The 22,446-nt window shown below is 44.7% G+C and overlaps 2 protein-coding genes and 1 pseudogene across 3 annotated transcripts; all 3 read right to left on the bottom strand.

The window, feature by feature from the left end:
- Positions 1-1,780: 1,780 nt before the first annotated feature.
- LOC306931787 (threonine aspartase 1-like) lies at positions 1,781-3,196 on the bottom strand (the record flags this gene model as incomplete). The annotated part of the gene is made up of 1 exon (XM_079532416.1): positions 1,781-3,196. The coding sequence occupies one exon, from the start codon at positions 3,194-3,196 to the stop codon at positions 1,781-1,783; it is 1,416 nt and encodes a 471-aa protein (XP_079388542.1).
- A 4,478-nt stretch (positions 3,197-7,674) lies between these two features.
- On the bottom strand, positions 7,675-8,676 carry LOC306931792 (glyceraldehyde-3-phosphate dehydrogenase 2-like; the record flags this gene model as incomplete). The annotated part of the gene is given in 2 exon segments (XM_079532419.1): positions 7,675-8,079; positions 8,081-8,676. Coding segments are annotated over 2 exon segments (999 nt in total). The 3' UTR covers positions 7,675-7,676.
- Positions 8,677-17,835: 9,159 nt separating this feature from the next.
- On the bottom strand, positions 17,836-21,623 carry LOC306931786 (acidic fibroblast growth factor intracellular-binding protein B-like; annotated as a pseudogene). The gene is made up of 8 exons: positions 21,519-21,623; positions 20,934-21,058; positions 20,271-20,370; positions 19,686-19,792; positions 18,910-18,982; positions 18,681-18,743; positions 18,120-18,206; positions 17,836-17,934 (listed from the first exon to the last, which is right to left on the bottom strand). The product of its transcript is annotated as an acidic fibroblast growth factor intracellular-binding protein B-like (transcript).
- Positions 21,624-22,446: the final 823 nt, after the last annotated feature.

Below are 22,446 nucleotides of genomic sequence, written 5' to 3'. Positions count from 1 at the left end.
TAGAGGTGAAGGAGCCCACAGGTGTGGTTCACTCCACCGTGTTCTATACGTAGAGGTGAAGGAGCCCACAGGTGTGGTTCACTGCACAGTGTTCTATACGTAGAGGTGAAGGAGCCCACAGGTGTGGTTCACTGCACCGTGTTCTATATGTAGAGGTGAAGGAGCCCACAGGTGTGGTTCACTGCACCGTGTTCTATACGTAGAGGTGAAGGAGCCCACAGGTGTGGTTCACTGCACAGTGTTCTATATGTAGAGGTGAAGGAGCCCACAGGTGTGGTTCACTGCACAGTGTTCTATATGTAGAGGTGAAGGAGCCCACAGGTGTGGTTCACTGCACCGTGTTCTATATGTAGAGGTGAAGGAGCCCACAGGTGTGGTTCACTGCACAGTGTTCTATACGTAGAGGTGAAGGAGCCCACAGGTGTGGTTCACTCCACCGTGTTCTATACGTAGAGGTGAAGGAGCCCACAGGTGTGGTTCACTGCACAGTGTTCTATATGTAGAGGTGAAGGAGCCCACAGGTGTGGTTCACTGCACCGTGTTCTATATGTAGAGGTGAAGGAGCCCACAGGTGTGGTTCACTGCACCGTGTTCTATATGTAGAGGTGAAGGAGCCCACAGGTGTGGTTCACTGCACAGTGTTCTATACGTAGAGGTGAAGGAGCCCACAGGTGTGGTTCACTGCAGTGTTCTATACGTAGAGGTGAAGGAGCCCACAGGTGTGGTTCACTGCACAGTGTTCTATACGTAGAGGTGAAGGAGCCCACAGGTGTGGTTCACTGCACCGTGTTCTATATGTAGAGGTGAAGGAGCCCACAGGTGTGGTTCACTGCACAGTGTTCTATACGTAGAGGTGAAGGAGCCCACAGGTGTGGTTCACTGCACCGTGTTCTATATGTAGAGGTGAAGGAGCCCACAGGTGTGGTTCACTGCACAGTGTTCTATACGTAGAGGTGAAGGAGCCCACAGGTGTGGTTCACTGCACAGTGTTCTATACGTAGAGGTGAAGGAGCCCACAGGTGTGGTTCACTGCAGTGTTCTATACGTAGAGGTGAAGGAGCCCACAGGTGTGGTTCACTGCACAGTGTTCTATATGTAGAGGTGAAGGAGCCCACAGGTGTGGTTCACTGCACCGTGTTCTATATGTAGAGGTGAAGGAGCCCACAGGTGTGGTTCACTGCACAGTGTTCTATATGTAGAGGTGAAGGAGCCCACAGGTGTGGTTCACTGCACCGTGTTCTATATGTAGAGGTGAAGGAGCCCACAGGTGTGGTTCACTGCACAGTGTTCTATATGTAGAGGTGAAGGAGCCCACAGGTGTGGTTCACTGCACAGTGTTCTATATGTAGAGGTGAAGGAGCCAACAGGTGTGGTTCACTGCACCGTGTTCTATATGTAGAGGTGAAGGAGCCCACAGGTGTGGTTCACTGCACCGTGTTCTATATGTAGAGGTGAAGGAGCCCACAGGTGTGGTTCACTGCACCGTGTTCTATATGTAGAGGTGAAGGAGCCCACAGGTGTGAAGGTTCACTGCACAGTGTTCTATACGTAGAGGTGAAGGAGCCCACAGGTGTGGTTCACTGCACCGTGTTCTATATGTAGAGGTGAAGGAGCCCACAGGTGTGAAGGTTCACTCCACCGTGTTCTATATGTAGAGGTGAAGGAGCCCACAGGTGTGGTTCACTGCACAGTGTTCTATACGTAGAGGTGAAGGAGCCCACAGGTGTGGTTCACTGCACAGTGTTCTATACGTAGAGGTGAAGGAGCCCACAGGTGTGGTTCACTGCAGTGTTCTATATGTAGAGGTGAAGGAGCCCACAGGTGTCGTCAGTCGACACACACCGCCCTCGATGGCCAGGGACTGGCCGGGGACGGCGCCTGGCGGCAGCCTGGATATGTGGGCGGTGGCTCTGCCGTCCTGGGCAGACATGAAGCCGACGCACATGCTCTCCGTGGTGTGACTCCACAGGAACTCCACCAGCGCGTCGTCCCCGGGGGCTTCCACGGAGCGGCGCAGTGCCACGACCCCGCCCAGCACGCGCTCTTCGCCCGCCAGGAAGGGCGAGCCGACGAACTTGTCCTGCATGGCCTCCAGCACGGCCTGGTGGGGGGCCTCTTCGGAGGAGCGCATGGCGGCCGAGCACACCCTGGCCAGCGTGGTGCGGATGAGATGCTCTCCACAGCCCGAGGTGCTGGCGGCCGTGGCGTAGGAGGAGGAGGTGCGATGATGATGATTATGATGGGAGGCGTTCTCCGCCCAGCAGCCACATCCGTAGTGAGCGGCCTGGCCCACCCTGCCCGGGTGCTTCATGGCGATGCCCCCGCTGGACACGGCAGCGGCCACGTTCCCCTCCCGGTCCACCACGATGGCGCCCACCGTGTCCAGACGCCCAGAGACGCTCTCCTCCTCCTGCTCGTTCCCGTTCGATCGCCGTCTCTTCTCGCCGTGGTTCGGAGCCGTGACTGTCTTCTCGTTTGATCGTTGTCCTTCCTCGCCGTGGTTCGGAGGATCCGCGTCCGTCTTTTCCGCCAGTTCCATCTTGCGTTTGTTCCTCTTGTACGACGATAGGCTGATCTTGGTGACCATCTTCTCCGGCGGGCACGGCGGTATTCCGTGGCTAACGGCCCAGTCGCGCGCTCCCTGTCCCACTAACAAACAGGGGGGTATTCGTCCGGCCGAGAGCGTCCCTTTCCGCGCTTCGCTCAGGACACGACTCGCCACTAGGACGGGGTTCTTGATGCCGCCGAGGGAGCCCACGGCACCGTAGCGCAGCGACTTCCCGTCCATGACGCTGGCGTCGCACTCGATCTCTCCCGACAGGTTCAGGCTGGAGCCGGTCCCGGCGTTTGTTAACGGAGAGTCCTCGAGCTCCACCAGCGCCGCCTCCGCCGCTTCTACCGCGAGAGCGCCGGCCCTGAGTCTGTCCACGGCTCTCTGGCAAGCTCTTTTGCACAGATGCCTGTACTCCTTGGCTTTGGATTCAGAATGGCACCCGGCCCCCGCGTGCACTAACACAAATCCACCCGCGACTGTTGTTGGTCTGTCGGTCTTGCCGGACGCCGTGTCCTGCCGACGGGGGAGCGCGTTGACCAGAGGACCGGGGAGCGCGTTGACCAGAGGACCGGGGAGCGTGTTAACCAGAGGACCGGGGAGCGTGTTGACCAGAGGAGGACCATGCTCGCCTGCAGACTCCATTAACCTACTGCATGTGTACCTCCAGGTACTACTGCATGCACCACTACCCATTTTTTCTGAGTACTTGATGTCTATGACATCATATCAATGACATACCAACTTAAGAGAGTTCTCCATATATGGGCCAGTGTCTCAACCAATCAGCTTCAGGAGATTTCGGGGCCTAAAGCCCAAACCACACCAATGGGTTGCAAACGCAACAAAACCGGCTTTAGCGTTCGTCCCAGCGGTGTGATATGTGCTGTTGCGGGCACAAGTGATTAAATTGGTTCAATTCAATGGTTGCTTGCAACTGCATCGGTCTACATGCGTCTACTCGCAACCGTTTGGTTGCAAGGAGTTTCATGGCGATCAATTGGTGTGGTTTGGGCTTTAGGCATGCCCTCTTTTGTGTTATGTTACACACTTCGAAATAATCATTTTCCAGTGTGCAGGAATATATGTTGCAACACAAGGCATACAATAAGCAACACTGCTCACGTTGTTGCAAACTCTGGTCCTAATTGAACAGTAATAATATCACAAATATCACAAATCAATAAGGTGCATCCAGTTTGTATATATGAAGTAGCAGTAATACTCTTGTACTTGTAAACAGTATACACTATAATAAACCACAAAATTACTCTCTTGTATGTAGCCGCAATTTGCAACTCTAGATTTTTTTTTACAATGGGATGAATCTAGAGTTGCAATACCCTCCATTGACTCTCCACTCATCATTTTGCGTTTGCGATCTGCTGGTCTTAAACGACGTTAAACTCACCAACATTGCAGCTGTAGTCCAAGCTTGAATTTTGCTCTTTCAATCTGCAAAGCTTGTTTTTCATAAAAATCCCCCGTAGACATGTTATGAGCTACTTTCTGTCCAAAATATTCCACAAGTGATATTCCGATCCGCCATTTTGGAATTCTGCGACGGGCCGTAAAACAAGACGTGAGGGGGAGAGCTTGTTTAATAGAATCTTACCTGCACAGGTAAGACACCCAAAGAAGAGGCCGACGCAGCGCGACGCCCCGTCACGCACAGCCTTCTATTAAACAAGCTCTCCCCCTCACGTCTTGTTTTACGGCCCGTCGCAGAATTCCAAAATGGCGGATCGGAATATCACTTGTGGAATATTTTGGACAGAAAGTAGCTCATAACATGTCTACGGGGGATTTTTATGAAAAACAAGCTTTGCAGATTGAAAGAGCAAAATTCAAGCTTGGACTACATTACATTTACATTACATTACAGTCATTTAGCAGACGCTTTTATCCAAAGCGACTTACAATAAGTGTATTCAACATAGGTAGGGAACAAAAACTACTAATCACCAGAAGTCTTTAGTGCATTTTCTGCAAAAACAAGCAACCAAGAGTATACCTAGCGCTAAGGTAAAAGTGCAATATATCAGCTACCTATTTCCTTAAACAGATGAGACAAAATAGCTAAATCAAATGAGCATGAGCTAAAAACAATTAAGTGTATCGACTAAACAAGATCCAATAAACAATACAACAATAGAAAACAAGCGTTCGTACAACTAGTTAACAACAAGTAGGTCAGGCAGAGAGGAAGGGTAGTGTTTCCTGAAGAGGTGGGTTTTCAACCTGCGGCGAAATATGGGCAGTGACTCTGCTGTCCTAACATCAGTGGGAAGTTCATTCCACCACTGTGGGGCCAGAACAGAAAAGAGTCGTGACCGTGTGGATCGGTCAGAAGGACCCTTGAGTGACGAGGCAATCAGTCGCCCCGAGGTGGCAGACCGAAGTGGTCGGGCAGGGGTGTAGGCATCGACCATAGCCCGGAGGTAGGAAGGAGCTGTTCCTTTCACTGCCCTATAGGCTAACACCAGGGTTTTGAACTGGATGCGAGCCGCTACGGGGAGCCAGTGCTACAGCTGCAATGTTGGTGAGTTTAACGTCGTTTAAGACCAGCAGATCGCAAACGAAAAATGATGAGTGGGGGAGTCAATGGAGGGTATTGCAACTCTAGATTCATCCCATTGTAAAAAAATCTAGAGTTGCAAATTGCGGCTATCTTGTATGCTAAATACTCACAATTATCAAATACATCAAATATCACATTACTAGATCAATAGCAAAACGTTTTCACCTTGTAAACAAAATAAAATGTGTCTTCAGTATAAACACTCACAGTATTAGAAAATAAATAAATGTAAATATATCAGCTGCATTACATTACTCTGGCTATCATGAAATAATTTCACACAACACACATCTCATTCATTCCAGGCTACAGATGAGCTTCTGAACCCAACCCAGAACGTCATGTTCAGTATATTGACAGGTAAGCATTTCTAATGACAACTCACGTGCATTCCACACACACACATTTGCTTCACAGATCTCCTCCATTTATACATTAATTTAACATGTCCACTATCACATTTATATACTTTATCTCATCGTTTCTCACCTGTAAACACACAGAAAAGGCTCACGTTGTTGCAAAACTCTGGTCCTAACTGAACAGGACCCCTGCTGTCCAAATAGTACCTTGCACAGAGAGTGTTTAGCTGCCCAAACGATTGCCAGTCCCAAAATGAGTATCACTCATTCATTGTAGTGCACTGCAAAACCAAAAATGATAAACTGTTTCACAGCTTTAGTAAATGTATAATCATGCAAAACAACTCAACCACAGTTCACAGAATAATGTAACCAACTCATTAAATTAAATGAAACACAATTGTGTATTAGGATAATCAAATAAAATTATATGACGGGGGTATTCCTGTTTTACTAATATAATCATGTACTTCAGAATCCCAATATAATCATGTAGGCTGTCTCACAGTTACATTAACAGTCTGAGTCTAGTGGTGTAACATGATAACTTCCTAAAAGGTGTACTGGGTAGGCCTACCGTATAATTCCAAATAGTAGCCCTATAGCCTACCTCCTTTTAAACGCCCAGGGTCTGACACCATTTCGCGTTTTAAACGCCCCGTCCAAATAATAGCGCAAATCCATAGGGGCACTGCATTATGGACTGAAAATATTTCTGATGGTTTCACCAATAAATACAAATGTCTACATCAAAGCATGTCTTTCTTATAACATGTAATTATCAATAATACAAATGTTTTTTTTTGTTTGTTTTTTAATTAATTTAGCGTGACAAAAAATATGCAGCAATTTGACATAACATAAGCAAACACACTGTGATAATAATTGTGAAATATAGGCTTATTTATTGAATTCACAGAAGATAGGCGCGCTTATTGTATCCGTGGGCCTGGGGTGAAAACTTTATATTTGAAATCTGAACATTGAGGTAGACGTTTATTTGGGCGGCGGTGGCTCAGGGGTAGAGTGGCCACTAGGGGGCGGCGGTGGCTCAGGGGTAGAGTGGCCACTAGGGGGCGGCGGTGGCTCAGGGGTAGAGTGGCCACTAGGGGGCGGCGGTGGCTCAGGGGTAGAGTGGCCACTAGGGGGCGGCGGTGGCTCAGGGGTAGAGTGGCTGGATGGTAACCGCAAGGTTGCCAGTTCAAACCCGGGCTCCCCCAGAGTTAGTGTCGAAGTGCCCTTGAGCAAGACACTGAAACCCTAATTGCTCCTGATGTGCTGGTTGGTGCCTTGCATGGTTTTCCGCTGCCATCGGTGTGTGAATGTGTGTGTGAATGGGTGAATGTAATGCACAACCTATGTAAAGCGCCTTGGATAAAGGGGCTATATAAATGCACCATTTAAATGCACCATTTATTGTAAATGGAATAAAAGTGCGTCTTGTATATCATAATAATAGGTCTCGACTTTCCGAGGGTGAGTGAACAAATGTCCTCCTGAAAGATTTTTCTTGACTGTAAATATTTCTATCGTCCAACAAATCGCTCTGAAAGTGATCCAAAGGATCGTAAGCTGGGAAGACCATTCCGTTTCCCCATGCTAAGATTTTTTTGTCATTTTTAGTTAAGTTTTAGTTTTTTTTCTAGCCCCTCCTATACACAGGTTTAATGTTTGTCTTTAGTTCAATGTTTGTTTTGTAAACGCATTGACAATGAAGGGAAAACTTACGTCATAATGTGTCATTTACGTCATATTATCTCTTTATTGTTAATAGCGTTTAATGTTTGTGTTTGCACCGTTTGTTTCAGATCACCATTACATCACCTAATCAACATGAGTTAGACTTTAATATATTAGCGCCCCGCACTTCACACGGGTGTGATTTTTCTAATTCAGTTAGTTTAAATTTGTTTTCAGAGCAGATTTGCTCTGAAAATAGTTTTTTTTAATACTTTGATTATTTGTCAGGTGCCGGATGAATAGGCCTAGTTAAGTTACAGATGAACCACCAACCAGCCACAAATGTTTTTTCAATTTTAGTTTTTGTTATTTATTTAGTTTTAGTTAACTATATAATCACTATAATAACCCTGTGGGAGAACGGGTCGGAGGTGAGGTGGTCGGTCCCCGTTTGCAAGGACTGTGTTGTGGCAGGAAGTGACCCCCCCCCCCCCCGCCCCGCCTACTCCTTGGAGTGCATGTACGCCAGCAGGTCAGCCACGCGGTGGCTGTAGCCAAACTCGTTGTCGTACCAGGAGATGAGCTTGACGAAGTTGTCGTTGAGGGAGATGCCGGCGCCCGCGTCAAAGACGGAGGAGCGGCTGTCGCCGACGAAGTCCGTCGACACCACCTGGTCCTCGGTGTACCCCAGCATGCCCCGCATGGGCCCCTCCTGCGAGGCGCTCTTCACCGCCTGCTTTATCTGGTCGTAGGACGCGGGGCGGGACAGGCGGCACGTCAGGTCCACCACGGACACGTCGGACACGGGCACCCTGAACGCCATGCCCGTCAGCTTGCCGGCGAGCTCGGGGATGACCTTCCCCACGGCCTTGGCGGCTCCCGTGGAGGCGGGGATGATGTTCTGGTTCGCGCCACGCCTTGGCGCTGGGGCCGTCCACCGTCTTCTGGGTGGCCGTGTAGGCGTGCACCGTGGTCATGAGGGCCTCCTCGATGCCGAAGCTGTCGTGGATGACCTTGGCCAGTGGGGCCAGGCAGTTGGTGGTGCACGAGGCGTTGCTGACCACCATCATGGAGGATGGGTCGTACTTCTCCTGGTTGACCCCCATGACGAACATGGGGGCGTCGGGCGAAGGGGCGGAGATCACCACGCGTTTGGCTCCGCCCTGGATGTGAGCGGAGGCCTTCTCCACGCTGAGGAAGACTCCGGTGGACTCGACGACGTACTGGGCCCCGGCGTCGCCCCAGGGGATCTCCGCCGGCTGCATGCACTGGAACACGGAGATGGGGTTCCCGTCCACCACAAGCTTGTCGCCGCCCTGGTGAGAGACCTCGCTCTTGTAGCGCCCGTGGGTGGAGTCGTACTGGAACATGTAGGCCATGTACTGCGGGTCGATGAAGGGGTCATTGATGGCCACGACTCTGATGCCTTTCTGCAGACAGGCCCTCAGGACGAGGCGGCCAATACGACCGAAGCCGTTGATTCCAACACAGAGTTCAGACATACTGGAAGCCATCGTAGAAATATATATATATATATAAGGGCTCCGTGAAATTTGCCTTGCGTCTTGGAGGTAGTCGATGCTCTGGGTATCGCTGATGGTGGTGGAGAAATCGGATTCACTTGCCTTTTATGTGTTTGGCTGCGATGCTTGTGTCATTACGACGATGTCAATCATATCCTTATATGGAGCCCCCCGATGTCAGACATGCCCAAAGATGGGGTCTATGATGTCAGGCTTGGGTGTTCCGCCTAGACCCATGTATGGAGCTTTGATGGGGGGGGGTCTATGATGTCAGACCTGGGTATGTCAATTATCTCCAAATATGGGGATGTCTGGATGAGTAGTTAAATTATCCGCAGGTAGTCCAGAAGCGGTATCCTTGTAGACATGTGTAGCCTCCTTGAGGTCAAAATGTCGGGAAAGGAACATATCCCCACTCGAAGATCTGAACAAAGATTTCCGTCTCGAGGGAAGGTGGGATACAGTATAGGCCTATTGTCTTAAGCAAGACCATGTATACTGGCACCAGGTCCAGGGTCATGGAGCTCCACATATCAATGCACGTGCGTCTATAGACTCACAATGTAGATGAACTGAAGGAACCCCCCCCGTCCCAATGTTTTTTGTTTATTTGTTTTGTCTGCTGGTCAGTTTGGTAAAGTATGTCTTTTGTAAAGGTTTGTAAAGTATGTAACGTACGTAGTATGTACGTGAAAACAATACAAACCAATACAAATATTAAAAGGGAGACTCACAATGTAATGAGTTGGCACGCCTAGTAGGCCTACAGGAAATTGAGGGCACCAATAAGTCAGAAGAATGGAGGTAATTTTCTGATGTGCATTATTAAACATTCAGAGGCTGCATAATTATTTTCAGTGACATGAATCATTTCTAACTTTTATTATCTTTTAGACAGATGTGCTGGCACTGGTGGATGCCTTTGACTCAGGTCGGACCTGAGAAATCCCTTCAAGGAGGAGAGTGCGGATCTGCTGGACTTAGATGAGTCAATGATCATGCCTCCAGATGTGGTAGATCAGGGGTGCCCATTACGTCGATCGCAAGCGCTGCGCAGGTAGACCGCCTTCCCCTGCCATGAAAAAAGGAGAAAAAAACCAACAACAAACACACACAATGCAGTGCCTTGTTTTCAAGAGAGTAGGCTACCGTGGGTGTGGACGTCAGATCTAGTTATGTTGTTAACAATTCGACTAATTAAAATGATATCAACGCAAAGAAGCCTAAAACATATCACTTCCAAGAAGAGTGAGAAGAAGATTATGTTTTCACGATGTCGCTGTTGGAATGTATTGTGATGATCATTAATTGCCTGTGTATATATGTATATCGTTGTATGTGTATTTATATATATACCTTTATTATATATATATATACCTTTATACTGAAGGCATGTGACCGGATGCCGGATGTGCCAATTGTGTCTGGCGTGTATATAATGACGTGAAATAAACACACTCGCTCTCGGCCATGGACTAAAGAGCAAAGGCATATCTATTCTCTGTGTCAATTTGTTCATCCTCTGTTAGTATGTATTCCGGCTAGCTCAGAACTACTGTTGATTTGACGCTATATGCGCTAGCTTGATTCAACAGGTCATGGAGCCCAGTATTACAAACAGTAGCCAATGGAGCCGAATTCGTTTTGACGGAGATGAAAGGAACTTTGATCACGGCACTGAGGAATGCGGAAGAGACTTTGAGTGATGGCTTGCTATGGTTCTGAAGGGGCTGCCAGAATCGTATAAGCCATTTTCCATCCACATCACACAAAGTGACGACAGGATCACCTTTGCCGACTTTAAGGCCAAACTGAGGAGTTACGAGATCACTGAAAGGTTCAGTAGCAGTTCCGGGGATGACAGCGTGATGAGACTAAGAAGCAAGGACAACGACATGAGACTGTCCTGTTATAATTGCGGACAGAGGGGGCACAAATCGTTTGAGTGCGGATATGCTGCTGGTCAGAGAGAACAGAGACAGTGGTGCAGTCTTTGCAGAAGTCCAACACATAACGACACCAACTGTAGACGGAGAAGACGAAAAGACAGACTGTCCTGTTATAATTGCGGCCAGAGGGGGCACAAATCGTTTGAGTGCGGAGATGCTGCTGGTCAGAGAGAACAGAGACAGTGGTGCAGTCTTTGCAGAAGTCCAACACATAACGACACCAACTGTAGACGGAGAAGACGAAAAGACAACGTCAAGGTGACGCAGGATGAAGAGGAGCACACGTTCGCCTTCAAGGTGGGCCAGGTGAACCGCGACTCGGACGGCGCCGGGAGACCGAAGCAGAGACTTTGTCGGAGTAATACTCTGAGCAGAGGGCTGATGGTCGACACCGGGGCTACGTCACATATTGTGACCGACGTGAAGAAGTTCCGAAACTTCGATGAGAATTTCGAGCCACGGAGGAATGTTCTGGAGATGGCTGATGGAGTGAGGGCCTCTGGCGTAGCGCTGAAGAGAGGTACTGCAGTGTTTTACCTGAGAGATACCAAGGGTCGAGAGGTGGAAACGATGCTGAAGGGGGCGCTGTATGTTCCATCCTTTCCCCAAGACATTTTCTCAGTCAACGCAGCAACATCAAATGGAGCCACATTCATCTTCAAAGAGGAACAGAACAAGTTCATCCAGAGAGACGGCACGACATTCGACATTAAGGTACATGACAGGTTGTTTTATGTAAACACCGTTGATGAGAGTATTGATGTTGATGAATGTCATGGGTGCTATGACATCAAGACGTGGCATGAGATTCTGGGACATTGCAACTGCGAAGATGTGTTAAAACTGCAGAATGTAACTGATGGTATGGAAATTAAAGGCAAGGTTGATATTTCCAAGTTGTCATGCGATGTGTGTATAGAAGGTAAATTTGCTCAGAGCCGAAATAGAGAACCAGACCAAAGAGCTAAAGCAGCACTAGAACTTGTACACACTGATTTATCTGGACCAATTGATCCAACGGCTAAAGACGGATTCAAATATGCTTTAGCATTTACTGACGACTATTCAGGAGCTACTTTTGTTTATTTCTTGAAATCTAAGAGTGACACAGTCCAAGCTACAGAGAAGTAAATTGCCGATGTTTCACCCTATGGGAAAATTAAGTGTATTCGTTCGGATAATGGTACTGAGTATACTTCTGGTCACTTTCAGGCATTGTTAAGCGGAAAGTCCATTAGACATGAGACCTCAGCTCCATACTCACCCCATCAGAATGGGACAGCTGAAATAAATTGGCGAACGCTGTTTGAGATGGCCAGATGTATGCTGATTGAGTGCAAATTACCAAGGGAATTGTGGACATATGCGGTAATGACGGCTGCTGTTATCCGAAATAGATGTTTCAATAAGCGTGTAGGACAGACCCCATATTACATGCTGACAGGAAAGAGGCCAAACCTTTCAAGAATGAGAACTTTTGGGTCCCCATGCTATGCATATAAACAAAATAAGAAAAAGTTGGATTCACGATGTGAAAAAGGGATATTTGTAGGATATGATAAAAATAGCCCAGCCTATTTAGTGTTTTATCCCGACACTGGGAAGGTAACTAAGCACAGATTGGTAAAGTTCATTCAAAGGAATGTCATTGAGATTCAGACCCAAACAGATTGGGATGATGATTGCAGTGGGGGAAGGACTGTAAACCACCTCCCTGAAGATAGGGAAACTAACGAGACACAAGAACAAGAGGTTGTGGTTGAAATGAGTGATTTGGCAAATGTTCAGGCAGGTGAAGATGGCCAAACCAGTGAGATACAGGAACAAGAAGCAGGGGAGATGGATGATTTGGTCAGTGCTCAGGCAGGTGACAGTGGCCAGAGTGCAACATATCCCAGAAGAAAAGTGAAACCACCTCAGTATTTAAAGGATTATGAGTGTCAAGTAAAATCTGATGACCTAGATGACATAACCTTTGATTATTGTTATAGAGTCATTTGTGATGTGCCACACACAGTAAAGCAGGCAATGGCATCACCTGACTCTAAGTTATGGGCAAGAGCTATGGATGAGGAAATTGAATCACTAAAGGAAAATGACACGTTTACCCTGACTAAACTGCCAGAAGGCAAAGAAATAGTGGGGGGTAGATGGGTGTATGCTTTAAAAACAAATGCAGATGAATCTAAACAATTCAAGGCACGTTATGTAGCCAAAGGTTTAAATCAAAAACCAGGTGTGGATTATGAAGAGACTTTTTCACCAACGGCAAACCAGACTAGTGTGAGGGTATTGATGCAAAAGGCAGCACAAGAGAATATGATCTTACACAAAACGGCCTATTTGCATGCACCAATAGATTTTGAGATTTACATGAGACAACCAGATGGATATGAAGTTACATCTGAGAATGGGGACATGCTGGTGTGTAAACTAAATAAATCTTTGTATGGTTTAAAACAATCAGGGAGAAATTGGAACAAGATGTTGCATGATTTTTTAACTAAAAATCAATTTATTCAGAACCCAGTTGATTATTGTGTTTACACAAGGGAAATGAAGGATCAAAAGGTATTCATTTTATTTTGGGTCGATGATATAATAATTGCAGCAAGTGATGACAATGTGATGATTGATGTCAAAGAAATGCTTACAGCAAAATTCAGAATGAAAGACTTAGGCAAATTGAAACATTTCATTGGTATTGATTTTGAACAAGGTGAACATTATGTGACTATGTCACAAAGGAAATATGTTGACAAAATATTGACTAGATTTGACATGCAGGACTGCAAGCCAAGAACAACACCCTGTGAGGCAAAACTGAACTACACTGACAGCAGTGAGTCATTGGGGGATGTGAGAAAATACAGGGAAGTTGTGGGTAGTCTAATATACTTGACTACTTGCACCAGGCCAGATCTGAGTTTTGTAGTGGGAAAACTTTCACAATATTTTTCTAAACCAACAGAAGAGCAGTGGATCACAGTGAAACATGTGCTGAGATATCTGAAGGGAACCAGGGAAAAATCCTTATGCTATAGGAAATGTGAGGAACTAGGCTTGATAGCATATAGTGATGCAAACTGGGCAGAGGATGCAAGTGACAGACGTAGCACTAGTGGTTATTGTGTCAGCCTAAACCCAGAGGGCCCTTTGATTTCATGGAGGTCTAAAAAGCAATACACCGTAGCACTTTCAACTTGTGAAGCTGAGTACATGACTTTAGCGGCAACTCTACAAGAGTGTTTGTATTTGATTCAATTGTTACAATGTATTGATGGATTTCCTTACATGCAGCCAAAGATTTACGAGGACAATCAAGGTACAATAGCGTTAGCTAAAAATCCTGTACAGAGACAGAGGTCAAAACATATTGACATAAGATACCACTTTGTAAGATCAACTGTCAATGATGGTAAAGTGATTCTCGAGTATTTTCCAACTGAACAAATGGTTGCCGATGTTATGACAAAACCAGCCAAGCTGTGTCAGTTGAACAATTTTGAGGGTTTCATGTTTGGAGAATAACATACAGTCCAAAGTTTTTTTTGTTTCTCTTTCAAGGGTTCTTTTTTTATTTCTATGTGTACCAAATTCACGATCAAGTGGGGGTGTTGGAATGTTTTGTGATGATCATTAATTGCCTGTGTATATATGTATATCGTTGTATGTGTATTTATATATATACCTTTATTATATATATATACCTTTATACTGAAGGCATGTGACCGGATGCCGGATGTGCCAATTGTGTCTGGCGTGTATATAATGACGTGAAATAAACACACTCGCTCTCGGCCATGGACTAAAGAGCAAAGGCATATCTATTATCTGTGTCAATTTGTTCATCCTCTGTTAGTATGTATTCCGGCTAGCTCAGAACTACTGTTGATTTGACGCTATATGCGCTAGCTTGATTCAACAGTCGCATTCAAACTGCGTTTGCCTTATATGCAATGTCAGCGTCTTTGCAAAGAAAGGAAACGTGGAGAGGCAGTTCACATCTTGTCATAAAAAGTACAACATTTCTTGGCTTATTGATGAGAAAGTAAGAGACTCTGTGTTACCTGTTGTTTCATGGCTTATTGGCGGTGTGCTCTTTAAACGATTATTCCTATAAATAAAGAATGTCAATCATCATCACCATCCATGTATTCAGTAACAGTGTTTAACATTCATGTTATTCCTGAAGCTAGTGGAAGGCAGTCCGATCCTTACATGAATTCATTAACAGTTACACACCTCCTCCACCAGGTGGCAGCAGAGAGGCAGCGGTGCTTGCTCGGTGTGACTGTCACACATCGACTTCCGGTTCTTCGGTTGAACCGGAAGTCGATGCGTGTTGTGTTTTCAGCGTAATGGCGGAATCGGAGAGAAGCTCTTTGTTGATCCTCATCTAGAGAAAAGAGACATTTTCCATATTCTATAAGTTCTAAGTATATTTAACAGCGTAACGTTTATCACCCTGAGCTGGAATCGACCCCCGATCTCCAACTCTATGGAGCAGCCATGCCAGGAGAGCTAGCTCAAGGTACGGCCGAGTCTTAACAACTGAAGCCATCTCGGCCTCGGGACTCCAGCGGTGTTTCCTCCTTCATTCAGCCCAGCTTCGAGTTCCATTTGTCGGCGTTGAAGCCAAGGAAACAGCGGTAGTTTGGAAGATAGTCTCTTTGGTGTGAATGTCTCCGAAAGGAGGTAAAACGAGTCAAATGGAGGACATTTTACACACTATTGCCTATAAGTTACAAGTATATTTAACACATTCTATATTACAGTAGGAACAGAAACATTAACACATTATATAGCCTACCCAGACAGCACAGCGATGATGCTCCGACGTCGATCCAACGTAAATCTGCGATTAAGCTCCCTTCAAGCTCCCGTAGGTATTTAGTAGTTTTTAAATAGTTTGCACATTGGATATCAATCGCCGGGGTGTCGCTTCCCGAACACAGCGGCGACATTCCCGCAACATCTATCCGATGTTAATAGCAAGTTGCTTTTCCTCCCTCCAGCTTCCCTTTGCCCTCTCTTCTCACGATTCCCCTTCTACACTGACAGATGACATTCTGTCATCTTAAAGGCACACACACCTAATAATAAATACATAAAATCCTAATTAAAACGGGGTATAAGCATATTTCTTACCTTTCTTGGAAGGTGTGGAAGCTACAATTATATACACCACATGATATAAATAAATGTACATATATAGTATTAAAACAAATGAAATGAGAATGTTGGGGGAAAAAGTGGAAGCAGGAATAAAATATTTAATTTACAAGAGAAACTGTGTAACATTGTGTAAGTAAACATGGGCAAGGTGCAACAGCTGACCAAATAATATAACTAACATAGGATATAACAAAAAAAAGGGGCCATCACAGCAGGGTTTCTCAAAGTGGGTGCTGTGACGTAACACTTGGATATTTGGAATTTATCGATATCATTTCAGTTGGTTCACTCATATTCAAGTATAAAGTTATTTTCATATTTTTACGTGGCGTAATGACATAAGATTAAAAAAAAGAAATCACACCCGTGTGAACTGAGTGGTGTAAGGTCTTATATAGACTGATCAGCTGTGGTCTGACGTAATGAAATCACACCCGTGTGAACTGGGGGACCATAGCAACCATGCTCATTTTTTGGTACGAACAGACAGACAAACTAACAAAGCCAGTTGTAGGAGTGGTTTACACCACTCAAAAAAGTGCCATGGAGAAAATGTTTAGAGAAATAGTTAGAGAACCACTGCATTACAACCATTTAACCAAAGATGACAGCAATAAGCAACATTGCATTTACCCATTATAGTCAGGAACCCCTTTTTGTAACCCTTCTGTACAGTATTCCCCAAAAAAATGCTGCTGCTAATATTTGAAGGTTTTCAGAAAACTTAGGACTCAGTCCAAAATGGGTTAAGAAAATATATATTTAAAGCATAGACCAAGTACGCACACACAGACCAAGTCGCTCCACTAGACATTCCTGTAATGAGAGAAAACAAGCCACTGTGTTCAAAGATGTACAATAACTTGAGTATTTGCCTTCTCCATCAAAATGAAAGTCCTCCCTGCCCGTCTGTCCACCATGGGGTCAAGAGCTTTCTGCCGCTCACATCTGTAACTCTCTCCCCAGATAGAAACATGGACCCAATCCCCACATTTCTAAACCACCTTCAAAACTCACCTGTTTAGGCTGGCATATGGCTGATCTGTTTTAGGCTGTAAACTGTAGGCTACCATATTTTTTTTGCTGTTTTATATCAACTGTATCAAAGGCACATTATAAATAAAATGTATATTATATATTTTGTAAGATATAAACAATGACATCATAACTGACTGACAATACGTACAGTAAATTGCTGGGCTACTCGCCTGTGTCCCAAAATACCAGGCAAAATAACTGGATATTCTTCTGTGGAGACTACCCTGCCCATCAAGAGGAACAAGACCTCTACTCTCACATTTCCAGATATTCTGAGTAGGGACACAGGACTGACTGTGAATGAACTTGGTGTGGCAATGAGCAACAGAGACCAGTGGAAGCAGCATGTGTCACAGATCTCGAGGGCACTCGAAGGATGATGACGACCCAGTGAAGCTGTGTGTTGGTGGGGAATCAGTAGCCTGGTTAATAAACCAGACCGAATCAGCCGTTGGCAAAAAAAAGTTGCCTACCAGCGGATTTCGGTCTGGCGAGGCTCAGTAGCACGCCTCTTTCCTACAATCGAGAACAGGTCGGACCAATCGGGACACGGTATGCAATATGGGCGGGCTTTGGTACAGTGACGTTCAATGCTTGAGACTTTTGACTGACAGTAGCTCTGACCAATTGCGTCAAAGAGAAAATGTTTGAACCCGCCCCCCGGGAAATGAAATCCAAGTGGAGCCAGCCCAGACTGATATACCGCGACAGTGTTGTGTGATATTAGTCTGGCTTATTAGCCAGGCTAGGGAATCAGCACCTCCTGGTGGTTAGACGATCAGAAGCCAGACACTCCTGGATATCTCCAATTGTGGGGTCTTGTCCTTCTGCCTGCACACGTCCAGGATTCCTAGATGCAAGAAATGTGATAAATCACTGACAAAATACTTTTGTCGAGTTGTGTAGTCCAGGCTGCTGTGACAGGCTCACTTGTACTGGTTTCTCAGATACATTCCTTTTTTACACGGAGGGATTATCTTTGAGAACTTATTTGAACTTGTCGAGTATGTGTGCAGAGTTGGTGTAGTGAGTGAGATACAGTTTCATGTCTGCGCCTGTCCATCTGTCCGAACTATAATAAACTGAGAAAGAGAGAAGGGGGGAGAGAGAGACACACACACACATTACATCACACTGTCTCATGGGTGGCATTTAAGTCAGCAGACCTTGGAGCCATGTGGGGTGCAGGTCGGCTGGGCAGCTGAATGGTTGCCCTCTTGTTTGGGGGACCAGGGTTTTAAAAACAGACAAATGTACCTTTTCCACCAGGTCAATGAAGAGATCTCGGACATCCTTTGTGTTTGTTAACTTGGCAGCAATGTTGACGAGACCTCTGGAAAGATTCTGAGAGGACAATACAGCATTTGTAGCAAAGCATTAGAATGATGCTAGAGAAAAAAATCTGTATTCAGTACCATAATATTTACTACTAGTGAATGACAATAATTGTCAATTAAATTGACTAAAGTCTACTGGATTATCTATCTAAGACAGGCAAATTCTAATTGTTTCTCAAATCTTTAGGACTGACTTTTACTATGTGGGTTGAAAGTTGCAAAGTGATCAGATCGGATTGCTATCAGATTTGTGAGGTTGTTGATCAGCTATTTTCGGTGAGCATCATCAGACGACAAACCATAAATCAGGCTTCAGTGTCTAGACGGAGACATCTTTAGAAATCTGATTTGAAAGTGGTTCAAACCTGATTTGCACAAATCTTTTGATAAAACCATCCGATTCCTATTTGGATAGGTAAAACTAAAATCTGATTTGGACAGCTGGTTTGAACATAGGCTAAAATGTTGCAATGTTTCTCACCTTAAAGTTTGCCTCCATCTCTGTAAAGCTTTAGTCTTTCCTCTAAGAGCTGTACAAACAAGACTGAACAGACAGGAAATAATGTATTAGACTTCATAATCCAAAGCAACAATTATGATAAATGTTCAACTTCCATGTGAATATTACAAAAGATGAAACAGATTTACGGCACATTGCATGCTCAATATTAACATTAGATTTAGCATAAAAATGCATAAGCTTATGTCACCTTTTGTGCTGATCCAGTAGGTCATGTAAGAACGCCTTGTCCAGATCCATGTCCATGTCTTCTACCATGTTATCTGTCAAGAAAAACTCCAGTCAAACACTTAAATGAGTTCAAATTCTTTGCAATATTATCTAAATGCACACCATCAGTGCAACATTGTAGATACATTCTGTAGATGCATGCAGTCATCCGATCTTAGATCTGTATATTAGGCCTACAGTTGTTCCTACATTTGCGTTTGTTCTGGTTTACTGTGTGAAGAACCAAGACAGCAGCCAACAAAGCCAATATCTTTGTATTTTCAACCTAATTGTCATACTGAAAAAAAGACAGATTCAGATTTAACCAACTTGACCAACTAATTCTACTTTACTGCACTGGTCTGGGGGGCTGAGCTTCAGTTTATGATGCTTTTAAAACATGGGTGCCCTCCAAGCCTTGCAAACCCTCATTAGAGACCCATTTGTTCAGGGACTGACAAAACAACTATTTATAGTTTTAACAGAGCAGAATGTTATATTGCTGTTATGCTGTTATATTGAGGTGAGCTGGTGAAATTGAGAACATGTGTTGTTCAGAAATGGACTTATACTCAATAAAAGTTGTGACCTTGTAGAAGTGTATTATTATTAAATGAAGGCTAAAAGTTCTGCTTTTAACTACAGTAGTATACATACTGGGTAGCACAGAACTAATTGGTTTAACTTGTCTTCAGTGGACTTTGATATCCCTTAATACTTAGCTGATTCTAGTAGGACCTCATACTTGCCTCACCTACAATAGGACAGCACAGAAGGCAAAGTCCTGAAACGTGAGGTACTGGAGCTTTCGTTTCCCAGTCTCAAAGCGATTGTTGGCAGAGAACACAATGGCCGCATAATCCCTGAAACAACATAATTAACTTAATATCACATTTTAAAACTATTGATACAAAGTCCGTTATGAAATTTTGCTTATTCAAGAAATGTATAGAATCAGCGAGCAAAAAAAAACATGCATCAACTAAATATTTCAAACCAGGGGAATTTCATTAAATACATTTGAGCAAAGAGGCTTCGTAGTTCCCAACTCTAGTTCCTGATGCAAGACTACACCAGTCTCCTTCCCCAGGACAAGATCAGATAACCAGTGTGTAAAGGCCTATTCATAGTCTGGATTTTCGGTGGTGAGGTGACCACCGGAGCTGAAATAACGTTGAGCGGTGGTGAGTAAAAACAGAAAGAAGGGCTGGAGCGGTGGCGGTGGTTTGCTCTTCACCGTGGCTCAGGACGTCATGTTGTAGTTCGGTGGTCACCTAACCACCGGAAATCCAGACTATGTATGAGCCTTAAGTCCTACTATAGTGGGGAGTGGGACATTACCTGGCCTGTTTGTCAGAAAGCAGAAAGTGATGACGGATGTTCTCCACCAGGGGTCCCTTCAGTTCCTCCACAACTTTAAACACACTTTGAAGTTGTCAAACTGAAATTCAAGAGATGGAGAAATATAGGACAATGACTAGTTTAATATTGGATCTCGTTGTAGTACGGCACGGCATGTGTTCAGCAGTATATAGATCAACTTGTTTTTGTCTAGCTGGAGTGATTAATTTCTGATTCATTGTGTATAATAGATGAAATAAAACCCTTTGTTATGAATATTCTTCATTATGATTAACCCATTTAGGCCTGACGTAAAAAAAAAATAAAAAAAAATGATGTATCAGTGGTGCTCAATATTTCATGTCAAGGACCCCAAAAATGATATGTACTTGGCCACCGCACCGACTCCCATCATAAAAACATTCACTCTGTAAGAATATACATTCAAAGATTTGTGCCACATTTTCACGATTTTTCAAAAATAGCAGACCTACAAGCGGCAGAGTGCCGCGCTATGAGCTTGTAGGTCTGCTATTTTTCAATAGCTTAAGTATAACAAAATGCTTAAAACACAAAGGGGTTCCCGCCCAGAATTGGGTTAAAATGTTGACACTGCATTTGTGTCAAATTCCAGATGCCACCACAACTATGGTGTTAACTCACCTTTAACCATCTCATTGATGTAGTCTTTATAATACTGTATTATCCAGTCATCTCAGAGCTCTGTGCACACCATCTTCTCTGACACTCCGTTCTGTCACGTAGATCATTGGGTTCCCATACTGAGTCTACACAGAGGAACACATCGCAGCATACTGTTAATCCATCATATATTCTATATTTATGACATTTGGGAATGAGCAGTTGTAGTAAGCCTTGCCGAGGCATGAGGCCCATAGGGCAGGAGCCCCTATCTTCTGTATCTGTAGCGTGAGGCAGCTTGCTGGACAAGTACACCCCCTGGACATGACGATATATGTCGCAGGGACTAACCCAAGTCCCCAACCCAATCCAACCCTTGATGCTGAGTGCCAAGCACTGGGAAGTCTTTGGTATGACTCGCTGGGGATCGAACCCCAACCTCCCATTCTCAGGGCGGACACTGACTCTAACCACAAGGCCACTGAGTTGGTTGAATGATCAGTAGGCTGCTCTAAATAGATTTGGGGGTAAAACAAATCAAGCATCAAGGACAGAATCGTGAGACCTAGAACAAGATATGTGCATTTGTTTTGTTTGTGCATTTACTTTAATTAAAAGTTGTACATGGAGTGGAATCAGATTTTCCCTGCCCTCCATCACATGTCCCTTTGATGTAGCCCTTCTCTTAGGAAGAGAACGTGGGCAGACGAGATGTCCCCCAGGGCCTGCTGAGCACTCTTCTTCCTGGACACGCCAAAGGAATACACATAGTTAATGATGGGTTCTTGATATTATCACTAATGAAGTAACCATTGCCATACCATGTATCTTCATCCATCTTGCCAATAAAGTATTTAATGACTTAAATGAAAGATTGGTGTGGCAAACAAGCCCAGATAGAACTGGATGTAACTCTCATGTGTCTTTCTGGTTGCTGAAATCCACTGGCTCTCCCCAGTCCCCGGACCGAGAGATACCGACAAGACCTGAAAACATGCAGGCAGTAGCTCTTTAAAGTACCATGTATTGTACATAGGAAAATAGGAAATATTTGTATTTGATAGGAAAATACAGTAGCAAAGAATGCATACTCTGAATGCAGTTGTCTTGGTTTACCTTTGTCTGCCCCTTGTCTTCCCCTCCACTGTGTATCTTATTTTCATAAAATACTTTTATCGTTAAGATTTCTATTTCAATTGAATGCAAGTTATTTATTTATTTTTTAATAATTGTATTTTAGTATCAATTCAAGTGTCCTACTGCTACTGACTGAAGTGGATTTAGTCAGGGGATATTAATAAAATCTGGGAATACATTTCTTACCAAGAATTTTCTTCACCAATGGGTTTGTGAAGGTATCTACTAACATATCCCATATTGGTTTATATTCAACCACCCTAGGGGAATTTTTGACTTCTGATTAAAGTTGGGGTACCCATAACCTTATGCCGAAAAATATTACACATTTTAATTCGGCTTTAAGTAGCATGTGAGGGGTCGGGTTTTTAATGATTCTGAATCCATTGCAAGCGTT

This window comes from Electrona antarctica (assembly GCF_951216825.1).
Source record: "Electrona antarctica genome assembly, contig: SUPER_10_unloc_2, whole genome shotgun sequence".
Classification (NCBI taxonomy): Eukaryota; Metazoa; Chordata; class Actinopteri; order Myctophiformes; family Myctophidae; genus Electrona; species Electrona antarctica.
This window is presented reverse-complemented; position numbering and strand designations above follow the sequence as displayed.